We start from the raw sequence: 25,287 nt of genomic DNA, 5'->3' as shown, positions 1-25,287 counted from the left end.
TCAAAGATCAGTTTACCAAAAACTCGGAGAACTGAAGCGTTTTGTATCAGCCCGTGTGGAGCAGCCACACTGAGAATGCAATCGTTTATAACGTTACCTACCGCAAAGGCAGAGTTAAATCAGTTATTACCCCCCCCCCAAAGGCATCAAATGCACCCAAACCAAAGCGCAGCAGTGAGGGATTCCCAGGGGTTCGTTTCCAAGGGCCAGTTTTAGAGGCACATTTTTAACAGACCAAATGTATTCCACAGTAATGCTGCCCCAGTTCCCGTGCAGGCAGCGCTGCCACCACAAAATCCCTTTCCAACCCGCTCGTTTGGAACATCTGTATCAAGAGGCAGGTAGGGAAACTACCGAGAGCCCGATGTTCAAACGCATTAGGGTCTCTACAAATCAAAAGGAAGAATCTGGGGTTTTACGACGCGATTTTGACTGTTTCATCACTGCAAGCGCTCTGCATCGCACACGTTCCGAAAGTTCTCCCAACGCACCGAACACCGCGGCAAGCAAAGGACCCTGCAAAGGCAACCGCGGTCCTCACATGCGACGTCTGCTGAAAGGGAAGAGGTTTAAAGCAGAGCTGCGAAGTGATTCTTGCAGCCAGAGAGAACGCAAGGAGTAAATCTGCAGCCTTTTCTTGGTGTAAGCACGAAGCGTGGAGGGCAGGAAACCCCGGAGGGAAAACCGGGGGGATCGGAAAAGCGGAGAGGGGTTTGAGTGGAAAGAAATGAGGAGTTTCCTCAGCTATAGCAACGCGCATCCCTTACCCGGGCGGTAAACGGGAGGGAAGTTGCGTTCCGAACGTTTCCTGCTCGCACCGCAGACCGCAAAAAGTTACGGTAAAGATGGGTAAAACACCGTCAAACCACAACCTCCGCGCTCCAGGGCTGCTCCCGAGTTCCGAGGCTGGGTTTTGGCCGCCCGTGCCTGTGCAAGACCGAACACAAGACAACGGAGAAGTCCCGTTGAAGCGCCGTTAGCGGGGGGGTGACGGGACGGGAAACGCCGCCGGGCTAAGCGGGGAGCAACGGGGCACCGCAGAGCTGCCCGGCCCCCGTTGGGCGCCCGCAAAGACGACACGAGACGGGTTCCTGGGTAAATGGTTTATGTAAGTAATAAAATATTTACTATAACATAAATAGAAACGTACCCTCGCAGTCTACATTGGTTTTGCAATAAAGATACAAACGAAAACCGAAACCCAAGGGGATGGGACCGGACCGAACCCACCAACGGGAGGGAGAGAGCTCCGCGCACGCTTAGAAAATAAATAGAAACGGGCCGGGTAAACGGTACCGAAGCGTCCTCCGGGGGAGCCCGGGCCGGTTCGGGGGCGCAGGGAATAAATTAGAGATCGCAAACCTTTGGCTACTGCTGCTGCGGCCGCGGCGGCTCCGGCACCACCGGGCGCGGAGCGGGGCGCGGAGCGGAGCGGCCGGGCCAGTCTGAGGAATAAATTAACGCGCGACGCCCGCGGCCGCTCCGCCGGGGACCGGGGCCGGTGCCGGTGCCGCGGGGCCGGGCAGTCACTGCACGGCGCCGGGCAGCGCGTGGTGCAGCGGCGACGTGTCCGCCTGTGCGTAAACGTCCTCCATGGGGGGATGCGGGGCCCCGGCCGGCGTCATTCGCTTCTCCTTCTGCCGCCGGTTGCAGAACCAGACCCGCACCACCTCCTTCTCCAGCTGCAGGGAGTCCGCCAGGGAGGTGATCTCATGCGCCGAGGGCTTGGGGCACTTGAGGAAGTGGTTCTCCAGGGCGCCCTTGACGCCCACCTCGATGGAGGTGCGCTTCTTGCGCTTCCGGCCCTGCGCCGCGATCTTGTCCAGGTTGGTGGGGCTGCCCGTGCTGGAGTCCGTCTCCTCCAGCCACTTGTTGAGCAGCGGCTTCAGCTTGCACATGTTCTTGAAGCTCAGCTGCAGCGCCTCGAACCGGCAGATGGTGGTCTGCGAGAAGACGTTCCCGTAGAGGGTGCCCAGCGCCAGCCCCACGTCGGCCTGGGTGAAGCCCAGCTTGATCCGCCGCTGCTTGAACTGCTTGGCGAACTGCTCCAGGTCATCCGAGCTGGGCGCGTCCTCGTCCGGCGGCTCGGGCGGCCCCAGCGGAGGCGGCGGCGAGGCCGCCAGTTCGTGCGCGCCCGCCTCCTCGGCTCCCAGCGGGTCGCGCAGCCCGTGGTGCAGCGCGGGCGCCGGCGGGCCCAGCATCCCGTTGAGACCCGCGTAAGGCTGCGCGTAGAGCAGCGGCTGCCCCGACGGCGGCGACATGGGCGGCAGGTGATGCGCGCCGCCCTGCGCCCAGCCGCCCGCCGCGCCGCCCGCCGCCGGCTGGTGCACCAAGTGCGGGCGGTGGTGGAAGGCGGCTGCGGACAGCTCCTCGCGGGGCCCCGGCGGGCCGCCCTTGGCGTGCTCGGTCGGCGGGAGATGCGCGCCGCCGCCGCCGCCTCCGCCGCTACCCCAGTCCGTGCCGGCGCTGGGCAGCCACTGGTGATGCGCCAGCCCGACGGCGTGCCCGGCGGCGGGGGCCAGCCCCTGCAGGTACTCGTGGTGCATCATCTTCTGCACCTCGCGGTACGTGGTGCCCTGGTGCAGCCGGTCCCCGTCGGGGTGCATGAGCGCTGCGGAGCGCGGCAGGTACTGCGCGGTGGCGGCCATGCCCGTCTGCGCTGCCCCGCGCCGCGCCGCGCTTTAGAGCCGCGCGCCGGGGCGCCGCGCTCCGGCCCCGCCCCCGAACCCCATTGGTCCGCCCGCCCGCCGCCGCCGGCCCGCGCCGCTCCGCCATAGGGCGCCTCCCGCAGCCCCGCGCTCCCCTCCGCCATTGGCCGGCGGCGGGAGGCCGCTGCTGCCGGATTGGCCGGCGGAGGAGCTCGGCGGGGAGGGGAGGGAGGGCAGCCCGCGTGCAGCCCGCCGGCGGGGCGGCCGCTGATTGGAGGAGGGAGGTTCATTCATGCCGAGCTGCGATCGGCCGCATGGGCGCGGGGCCGGGGCGCTCGGGGGCACGTGCGTGGCGCGGGAGTGGCCCCGACGGCACCGGTGGCACGGCCCAGCACGGCATGGAACGGGACGGGACAGAGCAGGGCAGCACAGCATGGAATGGGATGGGACGGGACAGTACAGCACAGCGTGGAATGGGATGGGACAGTGCAGGACAGTACAGTACAGCATGGAATAGGATGGGATGGGACAGGACGGCGCAGTACAGTACAGCATGGAATGGGATGGGACCGCACAGTACAGTACAGCACAGCGTGGAATGGGATGGGACGGGACAGCGCAGCACAGCACGGCATGGAATGGGATGGGACAGTACAGCACAGCATGGAATGGGATGGGACAGTACAGTACAGCATGGAATGGGATGGGACAGGACAGTGCAGTACAGCACAGCATGGAATGGGATGGGATGGGACAGTGCAGTACAGTACAGCATGGAATGGGATGGGACAGGACAGTGCAGTACAGTACAGTACAGCATGGAATGGGATGGAATGGGACAGCACAGTACAGCACAGCATGGAATGGGATGGGATGGGACAGCACAGTACAGCACGACGTGGAATGGGACAGGACAGCACAGCACGGCACGGTGCAGCATGGCACAGCACGGTGCAGAGCCTGCCCAGCTCTGCCACACCAGCCTGAAGGGCTCCAGGCTGCACCCTGTCCCCTCCACCCATGGTTTTGGGTTGTGTCAAAGCAGGTGGAGAATGCAACCTCCTGCAAGTGCTGCACAGGGGTAGCTGCATGCCCATGGCCAGTGAAGCCTGTGGTAGTCAAGAGGTCTCAAACATTAAAATCCCTGATTTACCTTCCCAGAAAACTCGGCCCCTGCACCCTGGGAAGGTGGGAGCCCTTTATCCCCATAGGATAAAGACCAAGGGCCAAGAAATGAGGATCTGAGATCGTTTGGGCGTCATGGGAAATGTGGGTCTTGGAAGCAGCCTCACAGGCAAGTGTCTGAGCCGGTTTGAGGGTTGGCACAGGATAAAGGGTGGAGGAGTTTGTGGGAACAGACAATGACAACAAGCAAAGGACGTGTCTGGCAGTGCTGGGAGAGGGGCAAGGGACACATTCATTAACCCAGCTCCAGACTTCATTTGGGGCTCGAGGCCCAAAGTGAACCAGGATGGGCACCGGGAACATGAATCACTTCTGAAAATTAATCTTCGCCTCTGTGCTCCTCTTTGTAAACTGGGAGCAGAGGCAGTGACCTTTGCCAAGGGCTCGGGTGAACAATGAACCATCGGATCAATACGTGTACGAGTGTAACATGTCAATGGCTGCACGCAGTGCCCTGCTCCGTCCCATAGAGAGGAGATGCCTGGGCAGGGTGGCTCTCTGCTCTAAGGGACGTTCATTGCTGCCTCCTGAGGGGTTTCCCACATCCCTTCCCTCTACACTGAAGGCACTTCACCACTTCAATGCACACCACGCAGCAGGAACTGCTCCTGCCCTGCTGCAGCCGAGGGCTGAGCTGTCAGCAGCAAGATCAGCCTCTGCCCATTGCGAGGGCTCAGGCATCACCTGAGGGCACTGGGGAGCTGCTGACTCACGCAATGAGCAGCTACCAGTGAGTTACCTTGCTGCTGGCAGGCTCAGTTTTGCACCATCCCTGCCAAAACTGACAAAGTCAGGATTGAACACCCGCAGTTTGGGCTGTGGGATGATGTGTCACTGAACCCAGCATCTCTTTACAGGTACACAGCCTTAGGAAGAGGCTGGGCTTAGCAGGAGAGGTGGGTTTCATAGATCATGGAGTGCATTTCGGTAGGAGAATAATGACCCTTTCTGTTCCTGAGGAATCCTTCGCAAGCCCTGCATGTGTCTGTAATGAATAGAACCCTTTCGGATGACGCCGTGACATGCTGTAAAATATCACACGTGGTGAAGCATCTTCTGTGTATTTTTGTCTGACCCAGACTCATATTCATGTCAGCTCCCCATGATGCAGTGCCACAATATTCAAATTCTTGGTAGCCAACTGCTGTTGATATTTATATCCCTTTTTAAGGGAATCACAATGAATAAATGTGCCCAGCTCTAACTTTATGCAAAATGAGCTGTGTGTAAATCAGTAAATCATTAACAGGAATGAATCATTCCCAAAGGCTGAGGATGGGATTTCAACTTTATCTGTGTATGTATTTAGGAGTCACCAAAGGAGAAAACACATTGTGTGTGTTAGTTTAGGTCCCTGTCACAGCCTGTTTACACAGTAGTATTGGTTTATGCTCGATCAAATGATCTTTTCCAACCAATGCGTTGTGCACAGTCTGTGCTCTGGGCTTGTTTTGCTTAACAGAAGTTGCATTTAAAGACTGGAAACGGCAGAAAACAGAGGGAGATGAGAAATTCCCATTTAACACCTTCCTCAGCAACTCCAGCTCCACGAGTGAGAGCCAGGTGGCAAAATTAGCTCTGCTTTAACAACGTGCAGGATGGAAAAGCAGCGCTTGCCCCTTGGTAAGCCTTAAGGAAAGGTTTAAGGTATGTCCATATAGGCGCTAACTCCAAGAGCTGGCCAAGCTCGTTTGTGTTCCTGGCGTCTCTGTCACTATTTCCGGATGACATTCCATTAAAAAGTATTTGTATTCTATGTAGTATTATTTTCCCAGAGCTGTGCCATGCAGCAGATCCCTGCAGGAGGGCATCCAGGTTTCCTAGCGAAAGCTAGCTCCTTCATTATGCCTTCCCAGGAATATTGGCATGCAGTCCATTCCCTCTTCAAGGAATAAACAACCCCATGGGCAATGTTCGATGTGATTCATTCCCTGTGTGATTGTGACAGCATCAAAACCTGCCTAATGCAGCTGGATCCGAGGCTGGTGGGAGGACTGAAGTAACGAGGCAAGCTCGGCACGTCGGGAAGCGGAGCCTGAATCCCTGCAGGGATGCAGCACGCACTGTGCTCCCCTGAGCGTGTCCAGGGAATGGGGATGCTCGGGGTTGCCGTTGCATGGGATTGCTCTGTGACAAGGGGCTGTGTTGTGTCAGGGCATCATGGCTGGAAGCCTGTCTCAAAGGGGAGGGAGGAATCTTCCCCACCAGTTTTCCACTGGAAATGTGAATTCCAGTTCCCCCACCACTCCCCTCCTGGTCTAGGTTCAGCTCCTGTGTGTGATACATAGGAGGCCATGCTTGACCCTGCAGAGCCAGCAGGAGAATCCATGCAGCAGAGCAGTTTTCCTGGGGTTGAACAGCACCAGCAGGCTCTTCACACTGGTGCAGACTGGAAAGCTATTCTGGAGTTACCCTGCACAATGACAGGTCTACTAACACCTTGTGAAGGGAGTGTGCAATGTCATCTCCTTGCTGGACAAATCCCAGCTGACCCAGGAAAATCACATGGGCTGCAGGGGCTTTAACCCACCCTGGGGTTAGGAGTGCTTTGTCTTCAAGGCAAACCAACAAAGACACTGCTGCATCTACCCCCAGGTCAGCAAGACTCCTCCCCAAGACACAAATCAACTTGAGAAGAGGATGAGCTGGCTTCTGCGAGCTGTGGGTCCAGGAGATACGGCAAGTGCCAGACACCAGAGGTACTGAGAGGTTCTCACCCTGCAGCTGCATGCCCTGGAAGATGAGTCCGAAAGTCAAGCCTTCTCAGAGTAGAAGTGTGAAAATCCCCTGAGGAGAGGCAGCATCTCCCCAGATCCTTGGCACTTTGTCTCAACGCCCCTCCTCTGGCACAGACGGTTGACAACGGCTGGGATGGCTCTGGCTTGTGGCAAAATGTTCTTTTTGCTTTGCTCATTTACGCTTGCAAAATCCCTGATTTAACGAGTGCCAATGAACAAGTCTGTGGCTGGGACAGCAGTGATTTTAACCACCAACTAGAGAGGAAGAGCAATAGAATGAACCGTGGAGAACAGTTAGCACTGCAGTGTGAGGTGTGCTCTCTAGGACAGCCCTCAGTTGTACGTGGTCTTGAGATTGTTCAAAAGATGTCCAGCAATACGTTCTCACAAGGCCCAAATGAATGCAAAAAAGATGCTCTTGTGATCTTTTATTGAATCAAGGAAATTTAGCTTAGGCAGTCACTAAATTCCTATTTACACAACAGCCCTTAATGGCTCCAGAGGAAGCACTCAAATGTATTCGGCAAATAATCCCTATTTATGAAAGCTCTGTAATATGCATTTACATAATCCCCACTTTAAAAAGCTGTATCAGCTCTAAAGTTCTTCAGCTCGGAGATATGCCCCAGGGGATTAAAAGTACCAAGCAAAACAAAGGGAAAGGAAACGTACACATGCACACATCCACCACGAGCTGTGAGATTAACAGGGGCAGAAGGAGGTAGCGATGACACAGCAGCCTTCCTCACCCCCCTCCACCTCCAGCACTGTTTGCGCCATGAACACAGGCACAGGTACAAGTCTATGAGAGGCTCAGTGTGATCTGGAGCCCCTGCATGGTACCACAGTGTCCCTGTGCTTCAAGCCCCTCTTGGCTTTTCTCACCTTTTTACACAGATACCATATAGGTTCATGGTATCTGCTCACTGCCATAATGAACCGTGTGTTTTGGGATGTCTGTAGCAGCTTCAGGAAGCAGCTGACTTGGCATGAAGCTGGTGGGTCGCACGTTTTATTCCTACTCAACATGAACAGAGACTTATTAATATTCCCATGTGATGGATGTGGCATTTTGCTGTCGGAGGCGCTGTCCTTGAGATAAGAAGTATGACAGGGTATAGATCTGCACCAAGCATGTTAATGTTGCTGAAGGGTTTGAATTAGGAAATGCTGTTCTTTACCATGGAAAACAAGCTGCCCCTGAAAAGCTGATTCTCCAGCAGACATGTGGGGCTTGGACACTGATTTGTTACCTTCTTTAACGTTACCTTGGTTTTGATTAGGAAGGAAATGCTCTGAGTTGTCTGATGAAGCACCAGTTTCACAATTCCGATGGCTGGGTAAAGCATGTATTAGATTCAGTCAAACTAAGAACGTGAAAATGCCATTTCCAGCTGCAGAGACACCTTCACTGCCTGCACATTCTTTACCATGAGTGTGTGCCTTTCAAACTCTTTCCTTTCAAACTCTTTCGTTAGCATTTCTAATAGAAATGAGAAGATGGAAGCACAGAAATGTTGGTATTTGCCTTCAGCAAATGCCAGCATTCAAGTGATGTGGAGCTTTGCCTGCAAAAAGCTCGCCCTCTCTGAAGCTGCTGGGTTGTCAGCCAGCTCCAAAGATGCTGCAGGCACCAATGGGAGCAATAGCCAGTGCACAGCTGTACACTCAAGCTGTCTTCCCACCTGGACCAGTCCTTCTCCGGAAGCCAAACAGGACTTTGCTGATTTGCTAGCATAGGGCAGGGTCTAATGTCCCCTCAGCTTCTTTCTGCTCAGCCCCAGGGAGCATTGTCCTGCATAACAGCCTGTAGAGCTGTTCACCTTAGAGCCAGGCTTGTCCCCTGAGTGAGGCTGGTGGTAACGGAAGGGCTGAGCACTGGGCTGCATCACGTCCCTGAGTCACTAAGCATTTCTTCCCAAAATAACCCAAAAGCTTGGTAATTCCACTCTGCGCATTCCGAGCTCTGTTCCACCTTAATAATGAAGCTTTTGAGTTAAGGTTTCCATTTAATGAGGCTCTTTGCAGTTTACATAAAAACCCCACATGAATAAATACTCAGTTCAGAAAAGATAAGACCTGGGGATGAGTTTGGCGGGGGTTCAGCAAGAAAGATTATGCATACAGCAGATAAAGGTGTCTATGGTTGCGCTGTCGCTTGATCTTGTCAATCTAACACCAACTCGAACATGGAGGAGAAGCAGCCGTTATTCCTCTGGAGTGCAGTAACGGGATGTCAGGAATCACCACACCTGGAGCTGGTCAAACTCAGGGGCAATCATGTGCTTGTCCCTCAAAATCAGTGGTGATTACAGTCAGTGTGGCAATCTGCACAGTCTGATTGCTGGGAAAAGGGAATTGCATGGACAATGGCTCATACTTTCATTTCCCAAACAGATCTGGAGCTGGACGTGTGTCCCTTTATTCTCCCTATTCCACAGTGATCAATGATGCACAGTCCCAGGGCTGCTATTTCAATAGCAACAGGCCACACTTCCCACGCTGGCTCCCCAAAAGGGCTGTTTTGAGCAATACAGATGCAGAACGGGGAGGCAGAACTGTTCCTTGTGGCAAGGCTGAGGTGCAAGGGCTGGGAAAGGAAGGGACAAATCCCTGTAATTGTGCTGTTACTACAAATTATGCCTTGTTTAAACTCCCCACCTCAGGCTTTGATCTGTTATACTGGTGCTAATCCATAGATTGATGCTTTGCTAGTCTGGATTGAAGGTGGTATCATTCAGCTCATCGTCAAGACCAAAAGCCCTCCCTGCCTTCTGCCTGCTCTGTCATGCTGTCCTAATCTTTGCACTTCCTGTGACTCATCACTGGCCCTGTTGTCATAACCGAGGCAGAGCACAGGAGTTCAGAGGGAAGGAAAACATCCATTGTTAATGACATCCACCTCTGAGGTGATCATGTGCTTCTGGAGAGCAGCAAGCAGGCATCAGCCTCCAGCCTACCCATCTCTGCCACTCCTTGCCTGCGCTCTTCTCACACCAGGAATGGGGGCTTGGCAGTGTAGGCTGAAACTCAGCAGCAGGAAGAGGTGATGCTGCTGGTGGCTCTTCACTGGTCTCATTCTCTCCAGAGAGAGGGAAGTGGTGAGCAGCTGGCGTGGAGGAGCACGCCCAGGACAGCACGTCATGAAGTGTGGGCAGTTTTATATGGATGATGCCACCAACAAATTTCCTTTCTCCACTCCTCTTCTTGAGTCAAGCTCCATGGCAATACCAGACCTGGTCAGTTCCACGACTCATCTTGACCAGCTCACCCAGGAACTTCTCCTTGTGTGCTGCTTCCCAGCAGTCTATTAGTTTCTGCCCTCCCTTTGGCCATCTCCTTACCCATTTAAATTATTCTATTAACCTCTACTTCCTTCAGTCCTGTAGAGAGCCCTCATGAGACTACTGGGGGGGGGGGGTGTGTGTCCAAATCATAGACACAGCATAACATAGCTAACTGTGTGAAGTCTTATATGGCAGATAATGATTGCTTGTGCACGCAAATAGTACTGAACTGAGTGGGAAGAGCAAGGGCTGTAAGGGACAAACCTTTCCTCCTGTGATGCTGGACCCATTCACACTATTCCTGTTGGGATAGGAGGAGCTGAGGATGAGGAACCTGCTCCGTGCTTTGGCAGGAGTTTCAATCTGTGAGTCATAGCTCTACTGGAGCTGTACCAGCCCCTTGGCCAGACAAGCTTTGCCTTCATTAACTCTTTCCTGCAGGAGAAGCAGAAGCCAATTAATTACAACTTAGATGTTATTCCATTAAACTCCTCGAAGCTCCAGGGGTAGAGCCTTAAGACTCTACTCTGATCCTGTTGCCACTGACGCCAGTAAAAAGCTCTCCACAGACTTGGATGGGAGGAGGTATTAATTCCACGTCTGCTTTCAGCCTGGAGCATGGCCACACTGGGTGCCACTGCCAGGGGGCCTGTGCCTCTGAACACAGTCCCTCTTCCCCATCAGCACCTGCCTTAAGGAGATGCATTGTCTGCAGAGAATGACTTCTGCTGGTTCTGGACAACAGACCGAGTGGCCATCCTCCCAGTGGCCATACACTGTAGTTACCACCAAAACCTTGCTCCTGTATCTTACCTTAAACATTCATCCTGCTGCTCCCTCTAAACAAACAACCCTGAGCCTTTCACTTTCCAAGCTGAACAGACTTTAATTAATTGGATTTTCAAAGGGTGATCATCACCATCTGAAATGACAGACTCCAGATCATTCCCAACACTTACAGTTTTGCTTCTAGATGAGAAATCTTCATAAGCAGGGATTAAGTCACAGCTCCACAAGGCTGGTTTTAAGTGGGCACATCTTAGAACCGTTCCACAATCTCCCTTTTATAAACTATTTGTGTTCAAAGAAGTCAGAGGACTGAATGCAGGTTGCCTGTGTCACACTGGACCGCACAGTTGACAGGGCAGGAATTGATCCTGCTTTGTTACAAGAACAAGATAAATGCCATCATCTGGTGCAACACTACAGACGTCTTTGCATGGGGTCTGATGCCACAAAGCCACGTTCTCTACAGTACATAAGCAGCTAGTTTTTTGTTCACATGGTGTGGAATAGGTACAGGTGATAAAAGAAGTGTATTATTTACACAGAGTAAAATAATGCCACTGGTCTTCTGGACATAGGACAGCACAGTTCAAAGTCAAATCTCCCTTTGTTCCTCTTGTGTTGCAAGTAGCCGGTTGGTGAGGGCCCAGCACTTCTCAGACTGGTTACAGGACTGCCTCGTCTGAGCTCTGATCTGTGCCACAGCTTGTATTTTGTGTATTGTGTTTAGCTGCACCGTGGGCCAACAAACTCCCACTGCAGCCAACAGGCCCTCGAGATGCAGTGTTTTTCTCAAGTCATGGCACAGTCATGGGTCCCCTCTTCACTCTTACTGCTCTGAACACTCTTCTTCCCAGTCCCATTTATTTGGGTCACCATTTCCTAGGAACTCATCAACAGAACTTAGCAGCAACGCAGGAGAGGTGCTTTGCTCTTGCTGTAGTCTGCAGAGGTGGTAACGCTCTGGTGGTGGTCACGTCATGGAAGCGCTCAGATGCAGGTTCATCTGCTGATGTGCACATCTGTCCTTCCCAGGGAAAGGGCAGCGGATTGAGGAGGGCAAGAGCCTGCAAGCCTCTGGCAGATTGTATCAGTCAGTCAAGGTGGATCTAAAAAGAGAGAAGAACACTCAGTAAGAACTCAACGGGAAGTCACAACACCAAACAAAGTGTGAAAGTGAAGAAAACCAGGTTAAACAGACATCACATTTCATCGTTATTTCTTTTCTGTCAATCCCTTTTCTATTGTCTGGTAAATTCCCTTTCAGGGCAATTCAGGACTGTTTAAACCCCCTGCATGAACACTACCTCGCAGTGGGATTCTCTAATAGCCAGGGTCAGCTTTCCAATGGCTGCTGTGCCTCACCTCAGCTTCAGTTGTTTCTGGACAGCTACAAGCTCACAGAGAAGAAAGTTAACATGTACCAGCCCTGATCTGGGTTCAGTTTGTGGTTCTGCCAGCTCTGGGTCCAAGAACACAGCATTTTTGCCCATGAGTTTTTGTGTGCAGATTTCTACATGAAGAAAAAGAAGCTACACTGTGCAAACATGTCTCTGCAGAGCTGAGTCTTAAAGAAGGGAACTGATACCTGCATCGATTCAAGTGGCCTGTGTACTCCATTTCCTCCCCTCTTTCATTCAGACTCACAGCATATCACAACCCATTTGCCTACAAGTACACGTTCAGAAATGCCATATTTCTTCAGTTCAGCTGTTACAAACGTGCTCTGTGCTTCAGAATGAAGAATGAGCATGAAGGTTGCCTGGTCTTTCTACATGTGACTGTCCATACATATACAGAGGAAACACATGAACTTCTTTAAACTGGACAACATATAAAGTTAAGATCCATTGAAACTAATCAAGAAAAACACATGTAAATAACAAAGCTTCCAAAGCAGGTACTAGCTGGCCACGGAGCTGTACATTTTAACTCCTTGCCCATCAGTGTTTGCTCGAGAAGACTCAACACTATCTGCAATGCATGTGCACACACATGCAAGAAGCCAATTAGAGCAGCCAGGGCCAGCGTTCCCTCCTGACTTCTTCATGGATGCATGCAGCTTGAACAGCTTAATGAGATGGGACAGCCAGAAGTGCATCACTAGGCAACCCAGCACTGCTGGCCAGGCTGGCCCCGTAACGGAGGGGGCTGGCAAGAGGAGCAGCACGCCTTGGCCAGCATCAGGAACAGAGCTGCAGAGGTGGAGATGCAGACAAGGATGTCAGGAGGAAATCAAGGGAGAAGACCCTCATCTATGGACCATGCTAAACAGAGAAATGGGCAGGAAGCTGGAGTGAGCACTGCCCAGCACAGAGAGGGATGGTCCTGCCTGAAGCCTTGTGCTCTCCTGGGAGACTGCATGGGAGCAGCTACCTTCAAGCACATGGGAAAGGTCCTTGCATGCAACTACGTTATTGCCAACTGTTAGGAGTACCTGGGTTTCCATTATAGTGAAATGAAATGAATTCAGCTCCTCTGCCCTCTTGGAGCTGAAGCATCCATGTGTCCCATCCTGGGAGCCTTCATTGCAGTGACTCCTGTGGGAGTGATCCTCCACTTGCATTTCAGACACCTGTATATCACAAGAATCACAGGTTCAGGGGCTCTGCCCATCCCTGAGACCACGGTGAGCACCCCTCCTGCAAGCCTGCAGTGTGAGTGCTTTCCAGATGTTAACAGCTGCACACCCACCGTCAGCTACACACAGAGAACAACTGGCAGGCTTCAAGCATCTGGTACAGATTTTACCCAGGTGAAGCAAGGCTGACAAACAGTAACACTTGGAGCTATCAAGTGCCTCCAATAAAACACAGCTGCTTGTTCCTGTGTCAGCAGTGTGGGTGTGTGAAGCACTGATGACTTTCAGAGGAGAATGTGACAAAGGATTTTTTTCCCACATTCCTATCCTGAGATCTTAGAGTCAGGTACAGAAAAAAAGCAGAAGAGCATCAGAAACTGCACCAGTTTGGAAGCCTGTATCCCCCTCTGCTTGCACTGCTTCAGAGCTACAACGTCTCTCCCCACATTAGGTAGTATTTTCATTAGATACCCAACCTCTGGTTCTGATTAAATAACTTGTATAATTAGATTGAGACATCTGCTTATCCCTGTGGGGAGAAATCCTTTTCAGCAGTGGACTAAGTCTGATTTGGTTAATTACCTTAGCAGTACTGTATTAATACGCAGTTTCTTGATGGCAAGAAGCTGTGGCATTAGGTTTATTCCTCCTGGCTTTCACAATACTATAGTAAGACAGTTTAGGGATTAGGAATCAGGCATTGAGCCCAGTATTCCCCTGCTCTTTTCACTCATCTCAGCACTCTCCCCTGGTTTTGCTGATTAAAATATTCCCTGTTTTGCTTGCCTGTTGAATACAGTTTCCAGGTTCTTTGTTTCCCATGTAAGGATAATAAATTCCCAGTGACTGATACCAAGCAATGCATTCTGGGATGCTTTGGAGTAATTAAAGTTCTCAGGCTGCTTTGGAGATGTGGATTTGTATCAACAAACAGATGCATTACTATGGGCACTGCTTGGTTTTCAGTTCATCCTCCAGAAGCAGAGCAGTCCATGTACAGGCTGGCAAAGTGGAATGGATGCAGGAGGAGAGAAACACGACGTGAGCTTCAGGTTTGCAGGCACTCTCGCTTCCTGGTGGCTGCACATCTGCAGGCAACTGGACTGCAAAGTTCTGCAAGTGCAGTAAAGACAGATCCTGTCCTTGGGACAAGCTTGACCAAAACTGAACCAACTGATGCTGGAACAGGAGCGACCGAGATTTGCATCCAAGCTGTAAAAACACATCCTCAGAAGTGGCTGGCACTGAGCCCAGCGGGCACCGAGCCCCGAGGTGGGTGCTCCGGAGCTGCACCAGCAGGCAGGAGCTGTCCCTGGGGCGTGCAGCCGGGTGCCTGCTGGCAGTGGCCCAGGGGCAGGCGGCTCTGCCAAGGCCCAGGCTGAGCACCCCAAGGTGCCACTGGCTCCGAGCTCATTATCTAAACAGGCTGGTCCAGGGGCCCAAAGGCACTTGTGGCAATGGTGAGAACTGAATCAGGAGCAAGAGAGATTATGCAATAGAGCGTTTTTCTATCAACAGATGGAAATACCTAATAAGATGTAAATCATCTGTTTGATAACCAAGCTGTTACAGAACTAGAGATTCAGGCTTCCCAGGGAAACTTCAGCTCTCAGAACCATCTATTTGCTATTTATATGACTTGCCAGCCTCTCTAAAGGCTTGTCCTGTTCAGAATGCTGTACAGGCAGCCAGAAGGCACTTTCACAAAGAATTGTTTGGACGCTTCTCAAAGCAAAAATATATTCAGTGCAGAACTTAATTGTGACACTGAATCTGTGAGGTTTAGAAAAAGGTGATGGGGATGGAAATCATGGGAGAAGAGAGGCAGAGGAAGGTAACATCAAATGCCTATAGGAGGTCAAAGCAATGATACCCTGTCCGGCAACAGAGGTGACTGTCAGAACAGCACAAAGCTTGCAGCAATGCCTCTCCAGAACACTGTCCCAGAGCAGATAATGTGCAGAGATTTCCCATGACACAAGTGAGGTGTGCTACCCAATAGCTGGTAGGTTTCTTTCTTCCCTTCCATGACTTTGTCCAGTTTATTATTTATTTGTGTTCAATTTATGGAAACCTTCAGCATCCCACATTCTGCAGCGAAGGTTCCTGCAGATTAATGACACACTGTGCAAAGAGCCACCTTCCTCTGTTTGAAGAACCAGAGCCAGTAAGCAAATCAGCTCTGGGTGATTTCTTCATGCTACTCACGACTGCAGAGACTGCTGTCATTTTGTCCTGCAGTCACCTCTTTCCATGCTGAGGAACCACAGCCTATGGAGCTGTGCCTCCTATGGATACTGTTCTATACCCTTCATCAGTCTTTTTGCACAGTTTTGAATATTTTCCAGGTGTGGAAATGCTTCAACAACCAGCACAGAAAGAGAATCAAGTAATTTCACCTGATTTCTGTGATCTCTGCTCCCAAGAATACTGGGCCACCCAAAGCAGGGATCAGGAGAGAGGTGCCCCCCAAGAGCCAATGCATTCAGTTTAGAAAGATTTAAAGGCAGTACAATTTAGGGACAGCCTGGGTTTTAACAAACCTTTTTGTTTGTTTGTTAGCATTGACACCTAAAGTAGCCCCTTGCTGGGCAAACAGGATGGATAAGTTTTAAAGAAGGGAAGGAGACAACCACTGCACAGAAGGCAGAAGAAGCAGAAGTGTTTCTTACAGCACCACTCACTCAGCACAGAGTGGAATCCAAGGGCTGGGCCAGTTCCAGCTTCAGCCAAGAAACATTTCCCCTCCACTCCATGTTTTAGGTCAGGTGAGTAAAGGTTGGATTTTGTCCTGGGTACTTTTCTTTCCATGTAACTTCCATGCAGAAGCATGAAACAGAACCAGATACATTTCAGACAAGACAATGGATTACCTTGCAATGATGTGGAGGCCCAAGGTGTTTCTTATTTATAGACCTCATTTTCTTGCAGCAGATTTGCATAGCTGCACTCCTGGTGGCTGACAGGCCTAAAGCTGTGAGGCTCTTGAGTCAACGCAGATACCAGAGAGTGGGATAATCCAGCAGCCAGGTATCACTTCGTGTTATGTCGCATCACGACCTCTGCGTTGCTGGACTGAACCAACCTGGCCACAGAGTGTGAAGTGAGCCTGCAAAAAAGTGGGGCAGAGGAGAATTTTGCCAGAAAACTGAAACTTCTTGGTTCTGGAGGGGAGAATTCATTATTCCTCACATCACGTTGGCACTGTGACTGCTTAGCAGGTACAGTGGAAACATCCAGGTCTGCCCGCACTGTGCAGCCACAGTGTGTTTAGGGTAATTGAGACAGGACCAGGGACCTGACAGAGCTCTCATGCACACACTGTCACTAGGAGTAACTTTCAGCCTGAGAGAAAGCAAACTGCTTGGGCAAAGGCTTGGTTTGGAACAGGGATGTTGCCTGGTGTCACATAGGTGGATTGCTCCTGTTGTCATCACTGTTAAATGAATTGGGAATGAAAATGCCAGGAGACAGAGTGTGTGTTTGAGGAAGACTTGTCATCTCCGTCACTGGTGACATCCCAAAGGTGGTCCTCTGAGGACGAGGCTCACTAGTGCGTATAGCAGAAGGGTGTATCTGCTCCCAGGCTCCAGCTCAGACCTGAGCACCCACATGCAGGAGCCACTGGTCTAAGAGACAAGGGAAACCACAACAAATACCTGTTCCTTGGAAGAAGATGTCACAGAAGCCACACAGAGCTGGTGAGAAGGGGTCAGCGCCTGACTGCAGAGAGCTTCTGCAAGGAGAAATGCTGAATTAAGACACCAGTGGGAGGGAAGTGACTGGCTTGCATAAGCAGTGCTGAGCTGTGCTCCTTGGCATCCCTCCCGTGGCAGCGGTGGGAGCCCTGCTCCTCCCCAGGCTGCCGCGCTGCAGGCAGCACACCAGCAAACCCAGCCACAAAGAAGGGCCTAAGCAAAGTTAGATCCAATTGCACAAAGCTGGATCATGCATCATAAAACCAGCTTTGTTTCATTAATCCTTTGATTGATTTTAAGGCCTTGCAGACACTGAAAGACTATTAAGAGCTTTGTGTTGGCAGTGCTTCCCAGCACAGGCACCATCTCTGCTGCTGCTAACCTGATGCTGACTTAACCATAGCCTGAGCCCATTCCTGGAGCAGGGCAGCCCTTAAACACTCCATTTAAATGGCATCAACTTTCTCTGTGCCAGAACTCCATCTGAAGGATTCACACTCATATAAAGGAAAGGCCTAACAAGGTGCTAAGCCCAGCTCTCCAGGCACCCCACAGGGACACCCCTGCCTGTGCTGGCTGCATCCCTTGCTGCCTGGTACATTCCATAGCACTTGGGTTTGGTTTGTCCTCTCCTGGGCAGGGTGGCATAGCAGTGGGGCTGCTGTGGTGGCCACTCTGAGCCCACTGAGGACATAGGAACCCATGAGGATCATCTGCCCTGGAGAGGGACTGCCCTGAATGCCCTGCGATCAGCCTCCCTTGTTGAGACTTGTGTGCCTCCAGCAATGGTGCAAACACAGAGGGGCCAGAGGGTCCCTCATCAGAGCCCCAAGCAATGGCAGCCCAATAGACTGTTTTTTCCACTGTAATTTTCCTCTTGATCCTCCAGTCTCACCTTAAGCAGTTCCCCTGCCTGACAGAGCACTGATACTGCCTTCCTCCTGATGCTCAGCCTGGCAGATTCCTGCAACGCATCCCCGGTTGTTCCCTGTCTTCCCTCTTCAACATCCCAGCTCTGCTTGGATGGGATGCAATATGCTGAGTGTGCAGACCTGAAACGCTCTTGCCTTTGACTACTCATGTGCCTGCCTGTTTTCTCCAGCACCTGCCTCCTCATGTCCAGATTCCAACTCCAGATAATGCAGCCCTGCAGCCTCCTGGGCAGGGTTGTGTATGCCGGGAGAAATGCTGGCCTTGAAAGTTGGGTGTGAGTCTGTGGGATTCTTCAGATACTTTCTGCTGCTGGGATAGTCTGGCAGAGGCTGAATTCTGACCCTCAAACGGTGCCCAGGTAACTGCCTGGCAGGTCACTGTCCTAGACTATGGCAAACCAAGGCACCAGCAATGGTTCTCTGCTCTTTGTTAGGCACCTTCTTTGTTGCAGCAGACAGAAGCTTCCCAAGATGTTTTTAAGCTGTATCTCAAATTATTGCTCCACTCTGCAGCCTCTACCCAGGGCACAGGCACCCCCCTGAGCTGAATGTCCCAGGCACCCCCAGGCAAGAAGAGCCATTCAGCAGAGACCATCATCAGCACAGACTGGTGCGGGCCACAGATGCCACTGGACATGCTCAGCTGCAGTGGACTAATCCTAAGGCACACAGAAAAGCAGATACCAGCCTCCTCCCTGGTGCTGGCAGGCTGCTGCTCTGTGGCTCCGGCCCCAGGCTGGCATCTGAGACCAGGCTGTAAGTGGTGCTGTTGTTCAGGGAGATGTAGCCTCTCGTGTTTCCTCCCTTGGTTATGCTACAGCTGTAGAAGACTTGGACTGCACCCAGTCCGTGCTGTGCACAACATAAAATGCACTCCCAAGCCTTACTGCAGTCTGCTTTGCTGGAGACAAATGGTAGGTGCTGCGCAGAGCAGAGCAGGGTGCAGGGCAGGTTGCGTATGTGACACAAAGCTTTTGGTCATTCAGATGCTGCTGGGAGACCCACTCAACTCCACAGCATGCTGCAGGCCAGCAGCTCCTGTGCAGTGTGTGTGTGAGCTGAGTCTGGTGATGCTCAGTGTCTCAGGGCACGCATGTGCACAGTGCAAGAGACCTACCACAGACTGCGAGCTGAGCCAACTGAAAAAGAGGTTTATTACAGCAGCTTGAAAGAGGATGAAAAACTCAGGGGAGGGCTCTTAATGTGCCAGAGGCCTTCAAATGGAAAGATCCCAAACCAACCAACCTGCTTCTAAAGCATCAAACTCTTTGCCTGGCTCTGATACTGCTGCCTGTCCCTGCTACAGGGCTGAAAGGTGCCACAGATCTGGTGCCTGTCGTCAGTGTAGCTTCAAGGGTAGTCCACATACCAAAAGGGAGAGCATGGGATGGGGATGACGCTCTGGCAGGATTCCCAGCAGTGAGCACATGAAGCAACTTTGCTGCTTTTCAGGATGACCAGGAAAGGGAGAAGCAAGAAACTGTGAAGCATTTGACCTGGTATCAGCTCCACACAACACAGTGAAGAGTATGAAACACCTGGGATTAAGGTCCAATAACTGCTGTGTAACAGGGGCTTATTAAAAGTAGGTTGTGCCAAGCAAGTGCAAAAGACTTCTTTCACTCCAGACACTGATTTTGTAGGTGATAGAATGAATTTCTATCACAATAAACCAGTTGATATAATGCTGCATAATGAACTTAAAGCAGGTAACACTAAACAAAGAAGTCTCATAGGGCAAAACAGGGGTGAAGGCTGGCAAGCAGGCAGGGATTGGGGCTCACAGCAAGGATTCCCTGATGGTCCATGGCTGTCAGGGGCTGCTTGCCCCTTGGAGTTGGCTTTGTCAAGCCAGCAGCGAGGTGCAGACCGACCCCACAGAGGATCTAGTTTCCAGACCTGTTCCTCTTGGGGGAACAGACACAGACAGCAGGATTTTGGGAGCCTCTAACTTCAAAAGCTCAGCAGCCATGCCAGGACGAGGATCTGCTGGGACCATGTAAGCTGCCTTGTTCCTGCTTTCTTAAATAGTAAGAGAACTTTGAAGCTGCGAGACAGGAATGCGGGCAGAGACCTGACGGTTCCATGCTGCTCAGCTGAGCAAAGCTCAGTTAATAACCTGCAACCCCCAGAGGGAGGGAGGGAAGGAGGCCGGTTCTGTTTTTGCTTAACCAGGGTCTCCTGCCATTACAACATTATAACATCAAAGAACCTTGTGCTGAGAACCAGATACAACAGCAAGAGCAGCCCCAAAAGGACCAAACCTGAGGATCTCAGAAGGGTTTGCTGCAGGAGGGTAGGGTTTAAGCCATAGTCTGGAGAAACAAAGGCTCAGGGGACAGGCTCAGTCTGTAATTACCTTGCAGTTAATGGGGATGAGCAGCAGGATGAGGAGAGGGAGGGGCAGGAGACACCAGCAGGAGAAGCACTGACCTGGAGCTAGGGAAGGGAAAGTTTAGGCTGGATGCAAAAAGAAAAGGAACCCTATAAAAACCAACTGGCACAAACCAGGCTCCTGCTGGGAGAGGCTGCAAACCTACTCACAGGTCCAAGGAAATCAGGTGCAGTGTTAGCAGGAGAGCTTTGGCAGGAGCGAGTGGTCTTTCCCAGATGCTGGTTAGTGATCCACTACTGGTTTCCACCTGGAAAATAAGTGGGCACAGGTAATGTAACAGAACAGTTTGGACATTTAACATACTGGTATTTCAAAAAGAACAGATATGTGCTATTTAGAAACACTCTGACGGGGTAAGGAAGGCTATTCCCAACTATCTCCTTTTCCAGGATAAGTGTCTTTGCAGGCAGCTCCAGATGCTATTTTAATCTAAGTGATTCCTGTTCTTACTGAACAATGCTCAGTCCCACATCCCCTCAATCCCATTAAGGCACCCACGCCCATGAACACATTCAGTTAGATTTCCAGCCTGGTATCCTATGATTCTATGGTTCACTCAATTGACCATGGTCACTCAGATGTCCACTCCGCTGAGCCCAAACAGCAAGGCTTCAACTGCATTCTTCTTCACAGAATTTTCCTGTTTATATTCCCAACATCCTCAGAATACAAAGGGAAGGTGGCTCCTGAATAGGAAGGATTTATCCAAAGGAGGCTTTTCAGAGCAGTGTTTCTCAGCATTTTCATCTGTTTCTTTCATTTACAAGGTGCTGTATCTCCCCAGAGTACAAGACTGCTCAGATGGAAGCCACACAAGTCGGTGCTAAGAAGCACACCAAAGACCAACAGAGAGAATGGGCCCCTTCACTGCCTTTCCTCCCTTGCCATGGATCCCCTCCCCAACCCCAAGCCTTTGGGCTGTGCAGCCCCTGCACGTGCTCCCAGCACTGGAGTGGGGCTGCTCTGCGGCTTCCAGCACCCACGCTGTGTGCAGCACCCCCAGGGACTATCCTGAGCATCTTGGGTGGTTTCAGGTGCTGCCATGGCCCATGTCTGAGTACTGGCTACAGCTGGATGGGAACGCTGGAAACGGGTATTTTCAGACAAATCCTTCTGAGGGAAAACTGGAAGAGGGTAGATTTAGATGAGATCTTAGGCACAACTTCTGCGCTGTGATAGTGGAAGGTGCCTCTGCCCATGGCAGAGGGTTGGAACTGGATGCACTTTAAGGTCCCTTTCAACACAAACCTATGCAAAGAACAGCTTCAATGTTTTGGGGTTTCAGTATCAGGTTGCCATTCTGAGGGCTCAGAATACTTCCCAAAATACTCTAACACAACCAAAGGATTCTAAGTTCTTTAGCATTTGACCTGGTTGTAAAGTAGTTTTAGTATTTCACATTAAGATATTCCATCAACAGAAATGAAATCATGTAGAAAAGCAACTCATATGACCTAAACCCCAGGTAACATAAAATGTGTTAAACCAGAAATGTTAATATAGATCCTTCTGTGCAATTAGAATTAACCTCACTAATACTTTGAATATCATCCAATGAATTGCCTGGCATCTCTCTCATGAGACTGAGTAACTTCAAACAGCTGAGAATTAGAGCTTGGCTGTGCTTGCTATGGATGGAGCCAGACAGCAGGAAGAAGTAAACCAAATGGTACCATAAAAGTCAATGAAAACAAAATCCTTCTCTATTAGTTGAACTAATGATTTTGGCTGGAAATGTACATTTACCAAAAGGCCCCTTTGTATTGTCATGAGTCAAATCCAATTTGCTATCATTAAACTTGTCCGTGGCAGCCAAGAAAACGGGGTTTAATTGAGTTGAACTCTAACACTGAATCTGTAACCTGGGGAATGGGGATTCTCTCCCTGTCCAGGCTTCCCACCCACTCTGAGGTTTTACTTCTGCACCTTGGGAGTTAAGCAAGAGGCACATCTCACAAACAGGCTCTTTCAAACGAGACTAACAGAAACAATCAGAGGCCTAAAGTCTCTACCAGACCGGAGCTCCTACGGGACCCAGGAAGCAGTGATTCCACATTTCTTTCTCACCAAGAATGTACCAATCTGGTACAAAATCAGGAAGTCCTCATAATCCCCAGGTTGCACTTGTGGCAGACCTTACAGTGAAGCGCTGTCTCCTATGGGAGAGGAACTGGTGGTTCCAGCCACAACAACCTGATAAAAATTCCCACTAAACCTGATAAAAGTTCCCAATAAACACCTTATCTTTCCACCTGACCTTGTACCTGGCTATTCCCTAAGGAATTATCTTAGCCTGGTTTGGGTTGAAGGGACCATAAAGCTCATCCAGTTCCAACCCCTGCCACGGGCAGGGACACCTTCCACTAGAGCAAGGTCAGGAGGAGAATTCCTGCTTTGGACTCTCAACTCAGCCACTTTCAGTAGGCCTGTCCACAGCTGGGGAGAGTCTTCTGGTTTCTTCCCACCAAGAACTTGTTTCTTGTAGCCTCAGATGAATCTTTCCTATAACTGTGGTTAACCTCTTCCTATGGTTAGGCTCCTCATGATTCACCTATGCTAAGTATTTTGCAATTAAACTCCCCCATAGAGCAAAACAAGCCTTTATTATAGCTGCAGAAGGCCTCTTTGTCTGGCTGAACCGGGTCTTCTGCTTTTGTTCCCATGACTTTTTCATAACAGGTTTGTGAGTTCTCATCCTTGGGCTGCATACTGCTGTGACCATAGGCTTTCATGAGATGATTTTAACATACAGACAGAAAAGGGGATGGTGCTGGGGGGGTCTTTCAGTCTACTTCATATAGACCTCTAGGCTTTGAGGTTAATCCTTTGTTCTTTAGTGGAACCATCATTATGAGACAGAGGAATATACATTCCCCTGTAGCAAAATGAGCCCCCAGAGGAGCTCAAGGTACGTATTTTGGGACATTCCTAAAGTCACAAACACAACCAACTGGCAAAAAGGGGCACCTATCACAGTGAAAAGCAACTGTGCCACGTAAAGAGCTCCAAAAGCAACTGCACAAAACCAAGGTCTAAAACTCTGCACCCCAGTGAAAGCCACACATGAGGGAAAGCTGGTATTGGCAATCTTACTGGGGAAATCTGTTAGGGAAATCTTTCATGTTCTCAAAGGCCACTCACAGTTCAGTAACGACCCTTCAGGATTTCTGTACCAGGGTTTAAAAGCTTTTCAATGCATTCGGGGGTAGAAAAGAGAGGGTTAGTTCCAAGTCTGAGCCAAAGTTTGCTCTGCAGTTAAAGAGAGTAAAATGAACTTGTGGATTTGACTCCCCCGTTTCCTTCACACAGTGTCTTCTACACTTGAACAACAGAGCACAGAGCCTGAACACGAAGGCTTCATGTTTTATTAATGGTGTCCAATTCATTTCCTGTTTTCATGCTGATAACCTACTGAGGGAGAGGAAGGGAACTCAGGTGGCAAGACCTCAGATCCGTTTTTCTTACACCCATGAACAGTTCACAAGTGGGTATTTCACTACCAGAAGCTCTTTACTGCATGTATTACTGGGAAGCTGAGCTGGGATGGCTGGCTTCACAGCTTCTGGCATCCACCTCCAAAAGCCTCGGTGTTTTCAAGGCAAGTTCTCTTCAAGGTGATACCTTTGAGTTTTTGATTCAATCAATGCTCAGCAGCTATTTCCACTCCTGTCCTTTCTACAGGACTAATCTCATAATACACCAAATTACAGCTCCAGCAGAAATCTCCTATTCCCATTAGCAATACCATTCCCTGTTTGTAGAAATGCCAATTTATTCCCTGTTAGAGACAAACCAGTGTAGCCCAGCAGCTATTCCCAGCATTTTCCTTTTTCTTTTGAAATAAAAAGCATAATTTCTCTGTGTCTGTAATACTTTACCATGAGTGAGCACATCCTTTATAAGAGGCCTTCTTCAATACAGTTTTGAGAGTGAGTTTCTAGAAAAGACTGCACTTTAAATACCTGTATTTATGAGCTGGAGAACAAGAACATCCCCTTACTACTTCAGACTGAAAGGATTTCAGCAGTTGATCAAACTGTTGGAAAGTGTCCCTGTATCCCAGACCTACTTTATAATAAAGGGATCCTTCCAGGCTCTTCCTCCACCATGTGGCAGATTGATCAGATGGGAACTTGCTGATAAAGGGTCAGTCATGTCCAGTACTAAGTGCCCAGCTCAGAGAATTATTCCTCACTGCTGCAAAACAGAAGGAGAAAACATCCCCTTTGAGGCAGCAACCTCTTGTCCCATTCCAAGTGGTTCTATTTGCACTTAAGAGTATTCCACAAGGTAGAGCTACAGCGGGCTACAGCTCTTAATGGGGGGGTACTGCCCATGTGGGAGGTAAAATGTGTTATGAAATAAATGTAAACTGTATCCTGGCACCTGGGGAAGCTTTGGCTTGTTCAGTACCTGCCAAACCTTGCCTGTCAGATGTGTTATGGGTGTTTGAAACTCAGACTGAACCTCTCTGGTTTGACTCAGCAGCAGCTCTCAGCACCGTGGTGGCTACTTTCTTCTAGAGAGATCAAACAGAAAAGATGAATAAGCTAAAACCTGACATCCCACTCAGAGCAGCAAGCTCTCAGAGAGAACGGAAGGGCCAGAGCACCTGCACGGACATCTGGCTGGCAGCAGATACTGAAATCTGATGCTGGGTCTGTCCTGTGCTTGTTCACATCAGCGCTCAAGGAAGAATCCCTGTTTCCCTGCTCCTCAGGCTGGTAACACAGAAAGGCCTGGGTCCCATAAAACCCTCCTGCAAACAATATAAACCAGTCTTGTCAGAGAAAGATCAAATTCATTTCCCCCTATGATTCTTGTACTGGCCAGAGATGCCCCAGCCTGCTTCAATGCTTCCCATCGCCTTAAAGCAGCAAACACTTTGACTCGCCTTTTACTGCTCCTTCCTATAAAACCCACCAGCCACTTTCCCAACAAGAACTTGTTTCTTGCCGCCTCAGATGCTTCTTTCCCCAGCCTGGGCACAGCTCAGTGTGGCCGTGCTCCGTGGCAGGGCCTGGGCTGCAGCACCGA

The 25,287-nt window shown here is 50.6% G+C and overlaps 1 protein-coding gene and 1 long non-coding RNA gene across 3 annotated transcripts; both read right to left on the bottom strand.

Annotated features, from left to right (window-relative positions):
* Positions 1–1,088: 1,088 nt before the first annotated feature.
* Positions 1,089–2,676, bottom strand: POU3F1 (POU class 3 homeobox 1). The gene has a single exon (XM_061360880.1). The coding sequence runs from the start codon at positions 2,646–2,648 to the stop codon at positions 1,527–1,529; it is 1,122 nt and encodes a 373-aa protein (XP_061216864.1). The 5' UTR covers positions 2,649–2,676; the 3' UTR covers positions 1,089–1,526.
* A 10,510-nt stretch (positions 2,677–13,186) lies between these two features.
* LOC133216205 (uncharacterized) lies at positions 13,187–24,956 on the bottom strand. 2 transcript variants are annotated; one of them, XR_009726577.1, is made up of 4 exons: positions 24,320–24,956; positions 16,885–16,961; positions 16,099–16,334; positions 13,187–13,219 (listed from the first exon to the last, which is right to left on the bottom strand). It is a non-coding gene; the product is annotated as an uncharacterized LOC133216205 (long non-coding RNA). The 2 variants fall into 2 exon arrangements; XR_009726576.1 differs by lacking the exon at positions 24,320–24,956 and having other exon boundaries at positions 16,885–17,481.
* Positions 24,957–25,287: the final 331 nt, after the last annotated feature.

This window comes from Neopsephotus bourkii, unplaced genomic scaffold, assembly GCF_033783945.1.
Source record: "Neopsephotus bourkii isolate Nb327-2 ecotype Australia unplaced genomic scaffold, CSIRO-AGI_Nbou_v1 NB_1036, whole genome shotgun sequence".
NCBI lineage: Eukaryota > Metazoa > Chordata > Aves > Psittaciformes > Psittacidae > Neopsephotus > Neopsephotus bourkii.
The sequence above is the reverse complement of the archived record's forward strand: the minus strand, read 5'-3'. Positions and strand labels throughout refer to the sequence as shown.